General features: G+C 32.7%; 2 protein-coding genes across 2 annotated transcripts in view; one reads left to right on the forward strand and one right to left on the reverse strand.

The window, feature by feature from the left end:
- Positions 1-21,471, reverse strand: part of LOC130622911 (RPA-interacting protein B-like) — a 97,426-nt gene that overhangs the window by 69,469 nt on the left and 6,486 nt on the right. The window lies entirely within an intron of this gene.
- LOC130622906 (inositol polyphosphate 5-phosphatase K-like) lies at positions 868-20,177 on the forward strand. The gene is made up of 13 exons (XM_057438366.1): positions 868-960; positions 4,302-4,418; positions 4,531-4,642; positions 5,156-5,272; positions 5,367-5,474; positions 5,589-5,656; positions 6,876-6,987; positions 9,006-9,115; positions 10,074-10,230; positions 11,590-11,661; positions 16,105-16,173; positions 18,207-18,389; positions 18,770-20,177. The coding sequence occupies exons 1-13, from the start codon at positions 950-952 to the stop codon at positions 18,884-18,886; spliced, it is 1,353 nt and encodes a 450-aa protein (XP_057294349.1). The 5' UTR covers positions 868-949; the 3' UTR covers positions 18,887-20,177.

Raw genomic sequence — 21,471 nt, forward strand, 5'->3', positions numbered from 1 at the left:
TGAAAATATCCTAAACTTTCAGAACACATTATAAATACACTGTTATTACATGCATTGTTTCTAACTCGTGACGCTGATCAAAAGGACTCACATGAGAAATTTTTAAATTAAGATAAATGTTTGCTGCAAGACAAACTTTTTTTGTGCTAGAAATGAACTTTTGCCACCTTAAAACCGCTGTAGTTCACTTGAATACTATTAAACAGGTCCAGCGTCATCGTTAAAACAGCGTTGTAGAAGGTTAATACAGTGTCATAAATCACTTAAAAAATTGCCTGTATTTTGCTTGAAAATTATTAAAACGGTATATACTGTAGAGCGCTAATACACCTTCTGCACAGGAAATCCCTATAACATAAGTGAAGTGAAAAGGGAATTTTTCCATCTAATATTTTCATCCATAAAGTCTGTTATATATACATTCAAAAGAAAAAACATATATCTTTTTAATAGCAATAGTTTTGTTATTTTATTCTTTCGCGCAATTAAAAAGCTATTAAGTTTTATTACTTCGCTTTAATATCTAAGAGGATTTTATTTTCAATAAGTTTTTTTGTCTATTGGGATTCATGTTTTGTTCTCATACTCATCATTTAGCGGTAACTTCCTGATGATGTATAATGTATCCTTTATCAGTACATTTGTGTACAGTGAACTATATAGAACTAACCAATCAAAATATTTGTTTGAGCCACAGTGTAATTTTTCAAAACTTACTCTTCCAATTTGTTGGTGATCAGAGAAATCACCCTGGCTCTCCTGGCCACTATACAATAACATTGTCAAAAATTAACAGCAATAATCGAAAGCAACATTGTGATATGAGATATTGTGATGCATTTGTTATGACAATTATCATTGTTATTGCACATTACACATTTACCCTTTATTTTTAGTTTATAAATATACATATATAATTTTAGAAGACAGAAGATTTTTTTTCTGAGTGATGTCTTTAAGGTATGTTTATTTAAAACAATTATATTTATATAAATATTCTAATGATTTCATGGAATTTAATAACAAATTATATATCATATAGCAGCAATTTTTGCTTATCAATGTCAAATCATCACCGCAAAGTTTATTGACAGATGATTAGAGAAAACTTTCCAATGTTTACAAAAGTCTGTACATGCCATTCTTGTAGGCAAAAAAAAACAGACCATGTAGGGTAAAATCGTATTAGTAAAATGTATAGATTTTCAAAAATAACACAAGATGAAAAAGACATTAGAATTAGTCCTTTTAGCTATCGTTTCCCTATTTTTACCCTTTCAGTCTTTGACCTCTGCCCTGCATGTGTTTTTTAGGATCTAAAATTCCTTGCTCTCCGCCCAGGAGAGTTTTGGTTTTTGTTGATTTTAGGAATGGAGTGCCACTCTTACCAAACTCATGCTATATAAAATAGAAAAATTGGTTGCAATTATGGAAAAAACCATGAGTTAATGCGATTTTCTAATCCATTTTTGCAGAAATTCAAAATAGCAAAAAAAGTTAGACACATTGGTAAAATTGTTGACTTTGTGAAATGGGAATATAAAGAAGAAAGTTGTGTGTAAGCAATTGATGAATTAGGAAACCTGAATTCCACCCCCTTATTGCTGGCCTAACTGATCGATATGAGCTAATAGAGGTCAAACTGACATTGATATAGATACTCCATTTCACTTAGCTAGCCCACAAGAAAAAACTCCAGGTAATACAGAAATATCTTTACCAGTCAGCTGTCCTGAAAGCCCCATTAGTGCCACCTGTTGAAGCAGTAGTATGACAAGTAAGCTATATGACAAAAGTGGAAGTGAAATTGAAATTGAAACCAACCAAACTTTTTGCAACCAAAGAAGACATGAACATGTGGAGGACAAAGGCAAGTTTCAACGCCTTAACGCAGCCATCTGGGTAATGGTCATTTGTCTTGACTATTTGGGTGGAAGAGTCAACTGAGAAGAACTTAGTAGAAGGTATAATAGGGACAGATGCCACAGAACATGATATTAGATTTAACACAGGCTATGTCAGATTGGAAGATTATTAATGTACCCAGTACAATCTATGCTAGCATAGAGAAAGGACGTTATGATGATGATGATGGTGATAATTATGGCAATTAATGGTGTTTGATGATAATTAAAAGTGATGATCTGGTTATGGTGGTGGTGCTGGTGTTGGGTTGTGTGGATAGTGATAGATGGTCATGGTGATTGATAGTGATAATTATGGTGATTAATGGTGATGTTAATTGATGGTGAGTGATGTGATAGTGATGGTGAGTGATGGTGGTGATGCTTAATGGTGATAGATGGTGATGGTAATTGAGGGTGATGGTGATAATTATGGTGATTGATGGTGATGTTAATTGATGGTGAGTGATGTAGATAGTGATGGTGATGATGCTTGATGGTGATGATGCTTGATGGTGAGTGATGCGTGATGGTGGGTGATGCGTGATGGTGGGTGATGCGTGATGGTGAGTGATGTTGATGGTGATGGTGAGTGGTGATGATATGTGATGGTGATGGGGAGTAATGATGCTTGATGGTGATGGCGATAATGATTTTGCAGCCGTTTTGAACTGATGAACCTTACTTTGTGAACAAAGTCTTCACAGACCAATATTAAACTTTCTTCGTTTAGGATATCTATCAAAGTTTTGGTTTTCATTTGACATTCAAACAGTAACAATACTGATGTATGGTTGTCATTACAAATACAAGCAAGGGGGAAGTGGGAAACTGCAGACGCACTGTTACATATAAAGATATTTTAATCAAGAGAGAGAATTATTATTATAATAATTATTCTGATTATTTATATATTGTCACTCTGGTATTGAAAACACTGTTATTAATGTGAATCCTGTGTTCTGAATTTTTACATTGTTTATACAACAGCATTCCTAATTTTCCTCACATGGTAGGAGTTGACCTGCAGCTGTGGTAAAAGCACTTGCCTGGGTGCCTGCACTGTGGAGTGAACCACAGACCTTGTTATTTTAAAGGGAACTCTATAATTACTAGGCCATAGACACTTGAAATAATGTTTTCCACATTATATCATCAATGCAAAGTATAAGGGATGGTCGAATTTCAATTTTAATTGCCATGACTGACATATATAACAAAGATTTACAAATATGCCTTTATTCTGGTATCAGTACAGTACCAATAGAACAAAATTCCAACATGATATCTGATGACCTATTTTTTCAAAAAAAATTATGATCTTAAGCAGGCCATAAAATTTGTGGGTAATGATTGTTCTGTTACGCCATTTCACCCTAACCGTGAAATAAATGGCATGAACAATTTTTTCACTACCCTAGTGTATTAATATTTTACGTATATAATTTTACGATTTACTTGTAACAGTTGTTTTTTTTATTTGTCAACCTTGTTCATGCTGCCATGTTTGTTATTAATAGTAATCAAGATAATTTTACATGAAGGACATCAATAGTGTGACACAAATTATACCAACCTTGCCCCAGCCAGGGACTGCAGCTGGAACTGGCAGTACCCAAAAACCTTTGACCTCCTTAAGCTTTTATCAATGGGAAAAATAGCATATGCTATAGACAAGTTTGCCAAACACCACTAGGATGAAATGTCAACAGGAATTTGGTGACCAGGTAGTGATGCAACATTTGCGTGACAGAAGTCAGACAATTGTTAGAATACATATTTTTTTGCAGTTACAAAGATTAAAACAAGTTACCTGCTATATTATCAGTATTTTCATTTATCATTACCCCATTATTGTAGATCATTTAAAAACGTTTATATTGCCAGTAAAAAGCAACACTTTTCTGATTACTAAATATGAAACAGTAAGTTACCTGTCCTGAGCTTTTTGAACCTTTCATCCCCAAGTTCTCATCTATGTTAGATGACTTCACCATGCATAATTCTATATAAAGATGTTTCAGGGTGCTTGTCAGGATTTGAAAATTATTGAATTCTCTCGAAAATATTTCTGTTTAGTTTACGTTGTCTTATAGTAACTTGTTTTATTTGCATGTCTTTGATACTCCATTTTCTGGAATGTTTGGTAATGCTATTTTGAGTCTTTTTATGTTTGACTCGAGTTTCCCTTAATTTGTGCATGTGTTCAAAGACTTTGAAATATGGAAAATATTACTGCAAAAGAACGTGAAACTAGCCATGAAAATGGGAAAAAACCTTGAAACGTTAAAAAGTGGTAAAATTTTTGCAGACATCCTTGCTTTGATACATGTGTAGGTAAATTGTTTTTTGTCAAATGAACAGCATAAGATTGTATGTTTTTTTCAATTATTGTAGGTTTGTGGTATCATCTTGGAATGTTCATGGGCTTCCACCTAAAAATGATAATTTAGACGAGTGGTTGCACTTACTGGAAGATCATCATGACAAATTAGCAGATGTCTATGTTATTGGGTGTGTAAATTGAAAATCTCTTTTCACTTTGAAAAAAAAGGTTAGGGTTCTAACCTTAACAGTGGATATATTTGTTGTGTTTGTTTGAGGTAAATCCTGTTTAACATTTTAGCATTCAAGAAATTCCATCAAGTCCACCATCACTTCTCCTTGACTACTACATTCGAAATGATCCTTGGACCAAGAGACTACTTTTGTTTCTTAGTACGAAGGGAATTGTTATGGTGAGCATATAATTTTTCATAAAAAAAATTGCATACCCTGCTGAGATATTGAATTATAACAACACATACTATTGGGTGTTAGTTTTTCTAAATATTTAAAATTCTAACCCTGGAAATTTGGTTTCTGTAAATATATTGACTTTCCCATAAAATAGATATGGTATGTTTATTGATATAAAAATTGCAGTTGTACAAGGCTATTCATAGTTTAAAATTATAGAAAACTTTGTTTTTTTTAAAAAATGTTAGGTCTTTCATTGCTTAAAATTGGAAAAAACTTTGGCATATTGACAAAATGTTTGTACAAAAGCTCCTGGCATATTTAATAAAAAATTCTGTAGCCTTGCTCAGGGTGAGCATTGTTACAGGATGGGACTTTCAAAGGTTTTAGCTTTTTAGAATTTGGAAAAAGCTTTGCTTGTTGTGATTTTATGATTGACATACCATCTTGAAGTATAAATAAATTGCATTGTAAGTTTTTACCATCTAAGGCATTTTCTCTCTAACTTTTAGGTTGATTCTGTTCGAATGATGGGTTTGCTACTGTTGGTAGCAACGAAGCCACGCCATTTACCACACATACGAGAAATCCGAACCACATACACACGAACAGGTTTCTATGGATTATTAGTAAGTCAGTCATGCTTAATTAACACCATATTTTTAAACAGGAAATCGTTTTTCTCTGATCTTGGTGTTAAATATATTGTGTTCTCTTGTGTAGGGAACCAAGGGAGCTGTGAGCATTAGATTTGATCTTTATAATGAATCGTTTTGTTTTGTAAATAACCATTTTGTTGCTGGTGATCAGTATAGCCTCCAACGGAATGATGTAAGATTTTATTTTTTAATTTGGTGTGTCTGTTATGCTGATTAGCCCAATAAAATATGAAAGTGTAAACAACTTTTATAATTATTGCATAACATATTATTGTCTTTTTTACAGCACTTCCAAGCTGTCATCTCAAAAACTCTTTTTCCTAATTGCGAATCAGCATTGATTACAGATAACAGGTGAATCATTTGTTTAGTATGTCAAAGGTATCTGAGTGGAAAAGCATAAAATAAAATAGTTAGTTTGAATTAAGTATATAGTTGAATATTTATCATAGCACATCCGTATTTCATTCTCAACAGAGAATACTTCACCCCGATCAGACCTCTGATCATGACGGGTGAGTATAATGCATGTAAGTCATATTGAAGAAGAACTACTTTGTTTATCACTAACATACTGCCAAGCAGTGAGCAGGATTCGATCCGCGGTCCCCAAAACTGGGAGCCGCAGACGAACCCACTCAATATGACTTACACGCATTATACTCGCCCGTCATGATCAGAGGTCTGATTGGGGTGAAGCATTCTCTGTTGAGAATGAAATACAGATGTGCTATGATAAATATTTACCTATATGTATACCCACCATCTGGATAAACTATCTGAGTTCATCACTAACATATTGCCGCACGTAGTGTAGTGGGTTCATCTGCGGCTCCCGATTCTGGGGACCGCGGATCGAATCCCGCTCACTGCTTGACAGTATGTTAGTGATAACAAAGTAGTTCTTCTTCAATTTCACTTAAGTAGTTGTTTACATAGATCATGTCTCAACATAAATCAGCAAATTTCATCGTAACCGCATAATTCACGTTTACCTATTAATCCTAGGGCTTAAAATATCCCTCTGAAAATTATGAAGTATACACGGTGTAGTGACAATAAATGTTACTTTATTGCAATAAATTTAAAAAAAAAATTGAAACAACTAGAGGGTTTTGAAGCAATAAAAAAATTAACAACATCTCCAATCATTTGAAGAAAATTGTTTTGTTTTTTTGCTATTTTTTTTTTGCCATTGTAACAATAAATTACCATGGCAACATTTGTTAGGACATGTCAAATGTTTTAATAATCCTGGTTAAAATAGAAACTTGCAAAATCCTAATCAACAAAACGTTTTTTTTTGGAAGTTATAAAAACTTGAGACAACATTTTAAAACATAGCAGTTGTCCCTGCTGCTGAAAAAACCTTTAATCTATAACTGGCTATTCATTTTATTTCATGTAACATTTTAATGTCAACTTTCATACTAACACAAAGAATCAGATATTTATATTGGAGTTATACGACGATTGTACAGTAGTAAATCTTTCTGTTGATCCTCTGCTTAATCTGCTGTTTTCCGCAATCACATTTTCTTTTGGTTCATGAATTTTAAAATTGTTTTTTAAGATATGTCATTATGCTTGGTGATTTCAACTACCGTATAGATGACTTAGAAATATCTAATATAAAAGAACTAGTCAATAAACAAGACTTTGAAGCTCTTCTCGCAAATGATCAGGTTTGTTATTTTCGGCTGCTTGTAGAATATTTTATAAACAACTGTGTTTTTAAGGCTGTTTTTACTTTTTGATGGAATATCAACAGTTGTTGTTCTTCATGTCAGCACTCAACAATTGTCAACCTAAATACCAACTTGTTAACTAAAACTCTTCAGCGGTATTGGTAAATTTTTCAGCTATAATTAATTTTTTAGTTTGAACGTCAATTGAACATGGGAGGTTTTTAATCTCAATTTCTGGAGAAATTTTGCTGTTGGATTTTCCACGGGCTAACGACTAGTATAATAAGTTTACTGAAGTGAACAAGCATGTGACATTTTCATGTTGGTATTATTTTTTCTATCTAAAATAAGTTGAACTAAAAAGGTTGAGCGATGAGTAGAATTTGAATAGAACATAGGAATATCCATTTGCATGCTTTTTTAGCAGTTAATATTAATATTACTTGTAAACAAGTAAAGCAAAAGTGTCTTGTGACATTTCAAGTGCAATGCATTAATCTTTTAGCTTCACTTGCCCAGGGCAGAACATTTCCTTTGAAATGTCATTCAAGACTTCCAATATTAATACCAGTAATACCATAATCGCCTATAACTTCGCCAGGATTGATACTAGAGAAGGTTATACATGCTATTAAGCTTTTAAGAAACATCATTTATCTGTACGCTTCTTTGATAACATTTCTGACAAGCATTGTTAATTTCTCTATCATAAAACTTACTTTCTACACCTTAGAAACTGAGGCTGCTACTTTTGCTATTTCTCTCAAGCCCACTATTTGCATGTGATCTACACTGTATCTTAAATTGATCTGCTTTTCATCGGAAATTGTCTTTAGTATTCATATCCTTTTTCCAATTTATATTTGATAGCACCAATTATTTTGTTGTTTGTGTCATAACTTGTTCATGTGACAATGTGCTCAGTTGAGCATCTTCAAAATGTTGCCTTCCTTTTTGCCAAATTGTTACGGATTATAATATTTACTAGCGATAATGAAAATTTTTAAAATAATTATTTTCGACTAAATACGAAATTGTATATATATGGTGGGTGCTGTGTTTTAATAAACATTTTCAAATTATTTCTGAGAGTGTAAATGTGAAGACCATGATCCACCAACTTAACAAGTTTTTAATTAACTTGCTGTCATAAAGGTTTTTTTCTTATATTAATAAGCTTTGATACAGATGTAGTTATGCTGGTTATCCTTCCATGACAAATTACCAGTGATAACTTTCGTTGTAATGCGATTTATAAGTTCTCAACGAAGGTAACTCGTTAATAAATCAATATAGATTGAACAGCATTCAAAAAACTTTGATGCTTTCTCTGTTTTATTCTTAGCATCTAGAAGATTCCTGCCGTATTTAGATCAAATAATTACTTGCTTTTTCCAGAACTTCTTGTTTTAGATCTAAGGGAAGTTCAAATCTGATTTACTTTTTGGAAGGTTGCGTTTGATGCTATGACCTGTGAAACATAAAAAACCCAACACCAGTCACTAGAACGAAAAACATGTTTGCAACAATGTTGATAGTGAAAAGGATGTTCAAACTAAAATGAGAATAAAATGTAAATTATAATTGATGGCAATTTGAAAACTGGCAAGTGTTTTGAAGGAAAAAGATAGAAAAGATAGGAAAGCTCGTGAAGGAAGCCTGTGAGCTTGTCATAAAATGTAGCTCCACAAGCAAAAATGAATTTATGCAATGCATTACTGTAGGGTGCATTTATATCACATTCAGGGAGTATTCTTTGATCTAATAAATTGTAAACGTAATTTAAAACACATATGCATGGTCGTCCAGCTTTTTTGTTTTTCTTTTAGTAATATTTCGACCTCCTTATTGTAAACGTAGTTTCTGCAGATAATTCACTTGTCTTTAAGGATTCTATATGTTCCTAAGTTAATTTTTTAAAATTTTTAAACATCTTCTATAAACATTGATTAAAATTGTGGTATGAATGTCTCTGATGGGGAGGTATTTCTTAAATCACGTTTCGCTCTTTTTAGCTATGTAAAAACAAAAATGATGAAAAGTGTTTTGTCGGATATAATGAGTACAAGATCACGTTTCCACCCACCTATAAATACGACCTCAACACAAATGATTTTGATACCAGGTATGTGATATATTAAATAAAATTTCAAAAACTTTTACGGACCAATTTTATCTTTTTAAAACAAAACACAAAGTTCTGATAGCTAGAAAAAAAGTGAATTTTGAAAAGGTCTTATAATACTAGAAAATAACGAGACGAGAATATTGGAATTCAAAATGCTACCACCTATAAAATTAGAAATTTATCTCAATTGTAAAAGAATTGTACCAGATATTTGTTACACTATACAAATTCAATGGTAAAAAATATGAATCACATGCAATAAGCAGGACTTCTAAATAGTAAATGTGTCTAGATGTTGTTTGTCTTCTGAAATGGCTGGCAGAGTTGGATTATATTCGTTTTATGATAGATAAAATGTGTAACTTATTAGCTAATTTTGTTCTTTTCACTGTCAGCTTTTCTTCAATTTATATGAAATTGTGACCTGATTTAAACATTTAGACGACAATAGAGCAAAAAAATACTTAAAAAATTTACATAATATACCAAAGCGTGCACCAAGCAGATAATAAATTAGATTTTTTATTTGAAAAACAAGCCTAATGCTTTAAATATAAAAAACTTGATGTTCGAAAAAAAAGTGTTTTTACTAGAACTAAGTTACTTAAAATAATTTATTCAACCAAAAAAAATTCATGTTAAAATGCTTTTATTATGACAAACTACACGATCTGTGAAGCAGTTCTTCTCCTCTCTTACAACCTGACTGGAAGAAGACATCTATTTGTAGAATTAGGTAGGCATTGTGGAAACACACCTTTATATCCGGCAGAGGCAACAAAGAAGGCGATTTGTTTCAATGTTTATTAGTTCTTTGATTGCAATATTAATGGTGATCGCCTTTTTTGTTGTCTGATAACCCAACACCATGTGTTTTCTACCTATAATGTCTTCTGTATAGTAAAATAATTCTTCAACACGAGGTCTTGGCAAATGCATTTTCCTTATATTCTAGTTTGAAAGGTCGTTTACCAGCTTATACAGATAGGATATTATGGCAAGAAGAAACCAAAGAAGTGTTAAGTATGGAACAAACAACATATACAAGTCATATGTCGTACTCGAGTAGTGACCATAAGCCGATAAGTGGAGAAATGATTGTTCAAATTCCGGTAAGAATTAAATCCTGTGCTTTTTTTATATCAATTTATTTCTGTGACCCTAAGTGGTAAATGAAATCCAAGTGAAGTAGAAAATTCTGCATGGCTAGCCTGCAATTCCCGTGGAGTAATTCACTTGAAAATACGAACAGATTAAAAGATTTAAAATATTTTTACTATATCATCAATTACGCGTCAATGAACAAATTTTTCTTTCTTAAGAATTTCAAAACGGGTAAGTTGGGCCGAATTTGGGGAATTTGACTATTTTTTGCCTTGGATGGTCCTATTTATCCACGCAGAAGAAAATGTTAATTTTTCCGAACCTTTTCCAATTTATTTGGGCGTTGACTTATAAGTGCAATCTGATGTCTTTAATATGTCACTGATTTAAATAAGGCCTTTAACGTAGAATAGCGTATTTTTTCTGTGCCGCCATGATTTCTAAGACCTAACTATCGGATGTAAAAAAAAGAAACCAATGATTATTATTCTGTGGCCTCACTGTGCACGCAGACATACATAAGTCAAATGTATAGATATAGATAAAATAAGAATACATTGATTTAAAATGTATATGTTCGATTCACATTGTTTGTTCACTTTCCACGATCTCCAATCAAGAAATCTACTGTGAACTTGCTTGTCCCATAACTTGCACCTCTTTTGGTAACATTGACCTGTGTTTCTATCATTCTTCAGGAATAGAAATTTTTACATGATATTTTGAGGTTATAATCCCCCCCACCTCTCTGTAAAGTTCTTGAAATGTCCTTACCTCTTACAAACCTATTTTCTTTACTATTCCAAACTTGATTCAAAATATGTTCAAATCATCCTCATGATGAACAAACAGATGTTGTCAATACCATGTTGATCAAACAGTAAAAAACGCACTACATGTGAATCAAAAAATAGATTGTTAAAAAAATATATGGAACGATCAAATGCGTTGCAAATAAAACTAAGATTGGTGGAAAGAACAATTAGGCGTGGCGTAAAAATTAATGAGTTCCGTTAAAACAAATTTCATACAAAACAAAATTAAGTTTCGAATGTAAAATCATAAAATAGAAGAATTAAATATGATATTTTATTTGCAGCCTTTTGCAGGCATATAACCTTTAGTTTAAACCACATGGTATCCAGACATGTTTCAGGCCGTTCTAAAGAATTTAAATCAATCTATGTTAAGTCCTTCACCCAATACCTACCACACTTTTCTCAGTGACAAATTAACTTGAGAAATTTTTGTACATACAGCCAGGCCAATAATTAGGGGTGTAGAATACCCGTTTATAGGGATGTGCATTTATTGTGATGGTACACATCAATGCCACTGATTTTTACATCTAAAATCGATTTTTTTAGGCAATGCTTTCAGAGTCTCCTGTTGTTGAGTTCAGATTTGATGATTCGTACATTCCATGGACATCGGAAGAGGTTAGTCAACTCTAATTTGGTGAACTATCTTTTCAAATCGAATCAAAATAATAGTCCTAATGTAAAAATGTTAAGGAGAACCTGGAAAAGCAATGGATAATATAATGGTATTTACTCCGAGTAACTAATTTTTGGTAATGCATTTTTCTTGCTATGATAAAACTGCAGTGTGGAAAGATATAAGATTGTTTACAGTAATAAAAAAGTTGATATGACTAACGCCCTGAAGCATTGAGTTACAATTGCAATCCTCCAGTAGCTATCAAGAACTTTCATTGTAAAAAAGTTTTGCCAATATGGAAAAAAAATTAATTACGCAAGTTTCTTGCTCTGTAAAAACCTGTACCTAAATATATACATAAAAACATTTATTTGGCTATAAATACCAAAATATAAAAATAAATATAAGAAAAGAATATAAATGTAACTTATTAGTAATATAGCCATGTATAAGAAAACTTAATTAACTTTTTTTGGCCAGTTGGTGTTGCAACCATTTATATTGTCATCTTTATCATTTGACTGAAACTTGCACAACTTGTAAGAAAAAGTGTAAACAAAAAGAGCGATAATAGGACACATAACACTCGTTATAATTGCTTTAGCAAAGTGTTTCCCTGTAAAAAAATGTTTATTTTTATTTCAAAGAATTTTTTAGAATATCCAGCGTCCACTAGAAAATATTTATTTTACTGCTTTTGTGTGGACAAAAAATTTTAACATCGCATTAATATCAGAGCAGATTTTATTGTAGACAGTTGTCTGTGTACACTTGGATGCAGTCAAGAAATGCACATTTCAGTGGAATGTTTCCACTGAAATGTGCATAAGTCGGAAAATATAGGGATCACCTAAAGGTTTTGAAACATTTTTTAAAATCTGCTGCTGGTATAATTGTCTCAGTATCTCGCGAAATTCGTATCATTAGGTAAAACTACAAGATGGTTCACAATGAAAATCATATACATTATCAATCTTTGTATCAACGATGTAAAAAGATCTTTTGGGAGCTATAATTTGACGTAAATAGGAGTAAAACAAACAAATTAGCAGTGACAAATTAGCGTCATAAAATGCAAAAAAAAATAGCATTGCAGGTTAATTTTTTTGGCAACTGGTGTCACACTTTATGTGGTATCTTGATTCGTTAAGTAGGTGGTTAAATACTGCTTTAAAATGACTTGTAGATTCCAGATTCTGTGTTATCGTTACTAAATAGAGAAGAAGTGTCGTGGATCGGTTTTTTTTTCCGCGAGCGTGAACAAATTGAAAAAAAGAAAGTTCTCCTTATTTTCCAGCTCGTGTTAACATTGTGAAGTTGGCTTTGCAGTTTCTAAAAGAAAATAAGGGAAGTACCATCTATGTTTGGGGGCAAATAAACCCCGTGCAAATGTTTTGTAAATCATTCTGAAACATACCATTGTAAGAGGAATTTATTTACCTTTGGGATGACTTTATTTCAAGACTAAATTTTTTTAAATTTGATGACGTCATATTTTTATCCGCGTTGTATTCTAGTGAGCTAAAAATCGTTGTTCTAACTTTTATGACAATACAATGTCTCTTTAATCACTTTTAGAGAGAGAGGGTTTTTTTATGCAACGATATTATATACGCGATTAAAAGGCATGTACAGGAATATCTTATCATGGTTGCGGTTACATATTTGCTGCAAAGTTCCTCCCTGATTAATCCAATTTCCCGATTTTTTTTTTATCTACCGAAATGCCCTCGTGATAATCTATGATTTTAAATTATATAGACAGTTGTTTGTTTGTTGGTGATATTAAAACATACAGCCTTAATCAACTAAATCTCTGCAGTAGCAACAGCAGCAGCAGCTACGTCACTTTCGCAAACACGTGAAGTAAACAACAGCGTGAAAAAGTATTAGGCGCGCATTCTAAGGTGTGCGCATGATGAAACAACTCGTATTACGAAACAACTCGCATTACGAAACAACTCGCATTACGAAGCAACTCGCATTACGAAGCAACTCGCATTACAAAACAACAACTCTTTACAACTCGCATTACGAAGCAACTGGCATTACCAAGCAACTCGCATTACGAAACAACTGGCATGGCGGCCTCAAAGTTTTGGAAAAGAGCTATGATTGTAAACAAACAATCAAAAATTCGTTGTAAACATTCACCAGTGAACATTTACGTGTAGATCTTTTTGGGTGTATTTTTCATGGTATATGCCACTTCATATTCAAGAAAGCGTGATAAGCTTAAAAAAATTGGAATATAGGTTACCAAATAAACGATAGATCGAAATAACAACACAAAAAATTATCAGAAATTTGATTACTGTGCGCCCTCTTTTTTATATTTCAACTAATATTTAGCTATTGAAGTTGGATATAAATCTTTAAGGATTGTTCTTGTTCTAATTTTTACACGTGTTTAAAATCTTTGTGTAAAAACATTTCAACCTTTTAAATCTTTCGCACACAAATTTCTATAGTCTCGTCTATCTTTGTTTCAATTAATTATCACACTAAAAACTAGACAAATTTTCAGACAGATTTCCAGACAATGGTTGAAAGAGATCTAAGTTTGTCTCAATTTTAACCAATCAAATTCACGTAATTTTTAAATCTTTCTTCTGATTGGCTAAGGATTTGTCTGGCGTGCGTTTATGTTGTTGTAAAGCTCTGGTGATTGACGCATGTGCAGTAATGAAATTAGAGAAAAACAGACATATCCACTAATGATGCAGTTCTTCGATTCCGTGTGACGTCATCACCATTTATTGTGGGCAAAACTTTTCCCCATTTAGTAAAGCCTTTTTCTTTGTTTTTTTTTGGGGAGAGCTAGGCGAAAAAAATTTAAACAGAAATTTTGTTTATATCAATACAGCTTGTATATAGCTACATGTCGTTTTTTATTATTTAGCATTTCTCCTGCAGGAATTATCTCTAGATATACACCTGCATTGGTTTTCAAATGACCAATTTATCCGTTAAGCAATCTTTACCATGTTGATGGCGTAGGTTATCGATATTAGCGAGGAAGTAATGTTTGCATCGGTCTGTCTCTTTTGCAAACAACAGGATTTCTGGAAGAAAATTGAAAATCAACAGGCCGCAAACAATTTCTTTTGCGTCACAACTGGCTGTGTTTTTTGATTGGCTGCATGCTATTGTGTTTTACTCACGTGGTCAAAATTTAGGAAACTTTGTTATTCAAATTGTTTTGTGCATGGTTTTACTCACGCAAGCAAATATCATAGTCGCCAATATTGTTTTTGCAAAGATCAGATGTGGCCACGCATGTAAACACAAATTTTTGATAAAATGACTTCCTTCCACTGCTTCCTTCCACTGTTTAATATGAATCTAAGATTTTTTCTGAAAACGATTGTTTACATCAATAGTTTGAAGAACTAGGTGGATAGAAAATGTTAAAATTTGCACAAAACTTTTCATCACCATGGTGCTGGCTTTCACCTCTACATCTAACTAAATGTTGCTGCAGTTAACATCTTTTGCGTTTGTTGAAAAAATGCGCTACTGGATTGCTATTTTGAATTTTTTGGCTTTAAATCTATAGCTCAACATCTATAGATATACATGTATCATGTTTACATTGGAAAGTCATCATTGCGACTTTTATTTGCGCTAATTTCACTACGAACGTGAGTGACTGTAGCGGCGTCCAAGAAAAGTACCTAATTTTACCTTTATATGCTTTACAATATTGAAGGTCGTTTATTTTGAAATTCAGTTGCTTTTGGTGGAAATAAAACATTGGTGTCTAACCTGTACAAGCCTTTTATAGTCTCTGGCATGACTCTGCCGGTGTGTGTATCCAAGACCTTCTGCACTTAAAAATAACGATCTAACAGAAGTCTTCCAGTGGGTTTTGTTTAACTTGTTTAATTTTGCTGAAAAAATACTCAAACTTCCACGGCAAGGACGCCATCTTTCTCTCTCCAACAAGACTTTTTTATTTAATTTTAAGTTACATTGATGCAGGACACCACGTTTTTTTAAAGTGTGTTTTGAGAAAATCGTGGCGTACACAGGATTTGGGCTTTACCCTGGATAAGTTTCGGGTGTCCAGCCTAGCTGCGCTGTCTCTATCTATATCTATATCTCTATATCTATCTTCTCAGGTGGTTTTTAAGATTCCGCCTTCGCTGTTGAAATCAATAAGCCTCTCCTCTAAACTCTTTTTATACGTTTATAAATGAAAATAACAATCCTAAGTTCACGAAATTCATACAGACCTTTTTGGTGTGATGTGTGGCTGGTATTATATTCAGGTGCAATTGATACAGCCTTATTGATACAGCCTAGTTGGTACAACTTAAAAACTTTCTTCAATAGAAATTTCTACATTTTGGCAAATTCATTCGGTTGTAACAACGTTAAATTTCACAGTCAGTATTTTCTTTCCTATCAACTGTCAAAGTTGAATGAATTTTTCTTAGGATGGTATCTGCATATTTTACGTGAAAGGATATGAAACATCAAGCTGGGATTGGATTGGTTTGTATGCGGTAAGTTGCTATGGTAACTGTTATATGATTGGTAGAATAATTTCAAAGGTTTATTAGTTTCTGTTTTTGACAGATTGTAGTGACATCAACTTATCATCATGATTGTGTAAAAAAGCTATAACTTCTAATTTGATCGACAGTCAGCACTACAGGATGCAAATTTACATTTTAAACTTCTCCTTCTCTGGTAGAAACTTTTCCACGTACTTTAAAGCACCCTTCGCCACATCTTTATTTGTCTAAATGTTGATTCGAGTTTTCCACTAGTCTTAAGTCTGTTCTCTTGTAACTGGTCTGCGTTTTATAAGATATTTATAAACTTCGAAAAAACTTTAGAAAGTCCCGAATTTTTTGCGTATACAGACGTTTTGGGAAAAATAATCTGTAACCAAAAAAATAATTTCTTTGATATTTTTTGTCGATTTGTTCAAATAAAAAGATATGGTTGTGAATTTGAGATAATCATTGACAAATGAAAGTCTTACATGGTCTGTTTTTATATATTTGAAGATTCATCTAAATATGTATGTGTAAAACGATAAATTTTTATGCAAGATTTGAACTGATGCTAGGTTTTACAGGGCTATATACCAAATTGTTTTAAAAGATCAAACAGCATTTCTCTGAATCTTTTCAAAACTTATAATAAAGTCATGTGCGTGGGCAATATTTCTTTTGCTAAATATTTAATGTTTGAGAACAAGTATATGGCGTTTCTTCGTAGCGAAAATTAATTTTCACGATATTTTATATTTTTTTAAAAATGAGTTAACTATCTCGAGCAGTAATTCTTGCGAAGTAACAAAGTCCTGAAAATAAAATTTCGCGAATTTTGAAAAAAAAGAATGTAAAAACATTTATACTGTCTCCAAAACTTCTTTTCTGTGGGAATTTACGTAATTCTTTTCTAGAAGAAAATATTATTGTAAAGGGTTTTTCAAAAAGAAAAAAAATATAAATTTTATAAAGAATAATTTTCCGCAAATTTTGCGCATAGTGAGTTGTTCTAATAATTTTTGCGGGAACTAATTTACGCGATATTGTCACCAGCTTAAAAAAGTTAATTCCCTTCAGAAGGTTGTGAAAAAGAAATTGTTGTGTATAACGTGGAAAAAATTATAAACGTCTCAAGATTTATTTTTAATTCAACGTACTTTTAAAAAACCCCAGTACGTTCCTTCATTGCACAACAGATGTTCACTAATATTAGTATTATGACTCATGTTTTTGACGTTTTTTAATGTTTACATCTTGTTAATCTGCACCGGAAAATTTCTTCTTCATTCGAAAACATGTTTTCTTAAATAAATCATGCTGTAAGCCTCTTTGAAATTTTCCTGTTTCTAAAGCGCACTCAACAGGAACCACGCAAAAAAGAGTTTTGACCTTCTCGTTGTAAAAATTCCTTTTTAAATCATTCGTATCCTTTACCCTTTCACATCTCCAACACACCTTCGGTCGTGTAAATTACTATGAATTCGTGTAGCGTGCGCACTAATAAACCATGATTTTCATACCTGAAGCATTCATGTTAATTTGCTGACATTAAAGAATTTCTTTTATGAGAAAGTAGCACTGTGACGTCATCGTTGTTAAGTCAGCCATGCTGCGTTTAATACGACGTTAAACATGGCAGACATTTCATTTGATCTCTGTAAAAACACGCGTGTATGTACGATCACGCGAAGTGTGGATATGTTTGTATCTGCTCTTGGTTTTCTGCAAATATTTTGATTCGCATGAATGTGTGAACACTAATCAAAATGTCATTTTTACAATGAGAATAAATATTTTCCCTGGACAAGCAAATCAAACCGTAAATAGAGATTTATTTTAAAGATTTTGGTTTCAGGTTTGCTTTTTTAATAATGTATTCTATCACCTGCTATCACCGAATTTCAACTATTACTACATGTTGATAAATTTCCATACGAAGACACAAGTAGCTATTTGAGTAAAAACAATGTTTCTTTATGAAATACTGACAAATTCCAGTCCAGTCAAATTTCAACTTAAACCTATTGTTATTCTAGCTGGATTTTAAGAGTCCGAAAGATTATTACACGTATGAATGGTCTGTGTCTGGCGCAGATGCGACAGGGACTGACGGTTGTATGGTATTATTTGATGATGTACCTGAAGAGCACGGCTACTATATGTTTGGCTACTGGAGCAGAAAAATGGAATGTGTTTTAGGGTTTAGCGAACCATTTCATGTGAGTTCTTTTATTGCTTCTTTGGGCTGACACAGCATCCGAATGTGATTAAAGTCAAAACGTCTCATCACAAATTCTCATTTGGCAAAAGAAACTCTGGAAATAGATAGTGGAAGATACTACGCTCCTTCCCAATTTTTTTTAATTCAATAATTTATGAATTGCTTCGTAGACGGGAAGAACGACCACACTTAGCCGTCAATTCCCCAGAAGTAGGTTGTTCTGAAAAGTGCTGCCATGTTTTAGCAAGAGAATGAATTGAGCTATCTGGCCGTACCAAACGTGAACCGTCTAATTATTTTCTTTAGCCACCATTGACAAACGTGATTTTTGATTAAAATTTAGAATTCTTGTTCAGCATTTATTTTATTTTCGTTCAGGTTGCTCCTGTTCCAGAGCCAGATGAGCCGCAGCAAATTACAGTTGAGAATCCACCCGAAGCTGATAGCGTACCACAAGTAGAGATAAATCAAGAATTAACATCCGAGCAGGCTTAAATACACAAAATACATATTAAAGTCATTTATTTATTGCTGCGCTAAGCAGCGTTTATAGTGGTTACGCATGCGCATTACCGTTTTTATTAGATAAAAATTAAACAAAACTCCAATGGCTTTTATGAAGACACACGTCAATGAAATCAATCGTTTTATTGGAACAGAGGAACATTACTTGTTGTGCATTAATGTAGCTGTATGTGGAAATATTTATTTGGCATTTCAGAAGTTTTGCAATCTTCGTATATGAGTGCGTTGTTGATTTTAAATGCGCATATCGCCTTTGTTTTGTGTGTATACTTTGCAGTTTTCTTCTTGTATCTGTGTGTAATTATGCGCACACTAGCTATATTTTGTGTATGTTTTTGTGTATGTTTTTGTTACGTGACCAAAACAATCCCAAGAAACAGGATATGGTATTTTCGAAGTCACGTTCGCATCGAGAAATTTAGTAAAAGCATAATTTCGTGAGCAAGAAACTAATATTTGTTGCTGTGGTCACGAAAGTTTATCACTGAAACTCGAAATGTTTGTGACAACGCTCCACAACGCACGTCTTTTTTGATGACAATTGCCAACCTTGAACACAAAGTAAAAAGTCAGTTTTTCAATGAAGTCATGAAAACCTGATAAAGGGAAGAGAATAAACTCAAACATTTTGTTTTCTCTTGTGTGTCACGGCAGCCAGTCATTGCTATGGTTGCTACATTTTTAACTATGTCCTTATATCAGATCCTCCGAAGCAGTTTTATAAAGATCTAAAAAATTCAGCAAATTTTGGAACAACTTTAATAGGATTTCGATATTTTGCTTTACCAATTGCAAGTCCTAGTTGGAACACTTTCTTTTTGATTTCCATTGTTTTACCTCTGCTGCTGTTAAGAAACAAATTACAAATTACCCTGTAGCTTTACTTTATTGTACAAATCTATACATGAATAGACGTAAGGCATGTGCATGCAAGATAAGAGTACGCCACACCACATCAATAATAATTTTTTAGAGTAAGAATCCGGTTTCTTTTATATCAAATTCAATAACCCTATTCAAGGAATAAAAGAAGTTGTCAGAAATACTAAAAGAAACATTCAGTTAGGAAAGTTGGCAAAATTTTAAAACAAATTATTTGTGTGTTGATTTTTTTTACTTTTATACTATGTTGGTGTTATGTGAGATTTCGTTTTTGTTTTCATATCAGCACGTGGCTTGTTGTTTTCGTGTCCGAATTTATTGAAGTATTTATTTATCATGGAATGGAAAATAAATAAATATTATAACTCCTTTGTCTCAACTTGTGGGTTTTTTTTTGTATTCTGCTTTATATGACTCCCCTTTCAAAGGCTTGGTTTCCAATAAGAGCCCTACTTGTTGCGCAACAATTCACGCGCCTCTGTGCTGTACAAAGCGTAACTCCTGCTGTGTAGTAGGTATCAATGTCTTGCCATGAAGACAACAGGGTAAGCCGTGTAGATGGTCTGTACATTCAAGACACAACTCACATTGATAACAGCGTTTGGAATTCTATAGTAGTAATTACGTGGTGCGATTTCAAATTAATTTTTTTTTCGCTTTTTTATTTGTCTGAGCAATTTAGCTACTAACCAATAAAAAGTTGGCAAAAATAGCCGGTAAAAAATACTAATCGGCAAATATCTTACTACCTTTCGCAACATTTAGCTATTTACTTTTTACTGAAAAGAAAATAATGAAACCAGTATATACCAGTGTCAGCTAAAAGCCTTTAAGCATCCTCAAGTCTGCAAAAACTATTAGAAAAATTATAAAAGATCACTAAGTTGATCACTTTAGCACATAGCGGATGATTTTGAGATGAAATAGAATGCTATGAATGCTGTTAATGCTATGGGGACTGGAAAGTATGATTTTATTTTTCGGCATTGCATTGATGGTAGCACACATTATACATAGCAGACATTGGTCGACAAATTTATAACCATCTTAGACAGTTTTGGAAGATAATATTTATCTTATGGCTTTTTCAGGTATAACGTACCTATGCAAAATTATTGGAATGGTTTTTGGGCTAACTAGGTGGTGGTATTTTGCAGACCAGAATATGTAAAAAATGAATATGAAAATAAGGGTTTATAAATATGGAATTTACATTCCAACTTGGCGAAACCGGCCTAAACTTGATATTTTTTGCTGATGTTAGAATTTCTTAATGCAATCTTCAAAGATAAAAAAGTTTTTGAAAAATAATGTAGTTTTTAACGTAGAACCAGGCCAATATGGCGTCATAGAAGTGATTAAAAGGAAAAACACAACCATTAAGGTTAAATTTGTGCGAAACGAATGCTTTTTTATATTTTATAATGGTTTGAGAATAACTTATTTGGTAGTGAAAGATAAGCTTTAAAACAAGACGTGATTTCGTATGTTAAGATTCACAATCTCGTTTCCAGTGCTCGCCACTCACACTACAAGTACGCAAGAAAATAATACTCAGAAAGTTGTTCTACAATATCAAAGACAAGTCTCTCCTTCAAAAGCTTAGTATGAAGCGCTGACACAAATTTTCATTCTTCAAACATTTTTTTCCTCTTGTCGTCCATAATAATACA

Source organism: Hydractinia symbiolongicarpus, chromosome 13 (assembly GCF_029227915.1).
Source record: "Hydractinia symbiolongicarpus strain clone_291-10 chromosome 13, HSymV2.1, whole genome shotgun sequence".
Lineage (NCBI taxonomy): Eukaryota > Metazoa > Cnidaria > Hydrozoa > Anthoathecata > Hydractiniidae > Hydractinia > Hydractinia symbiolongicarpus.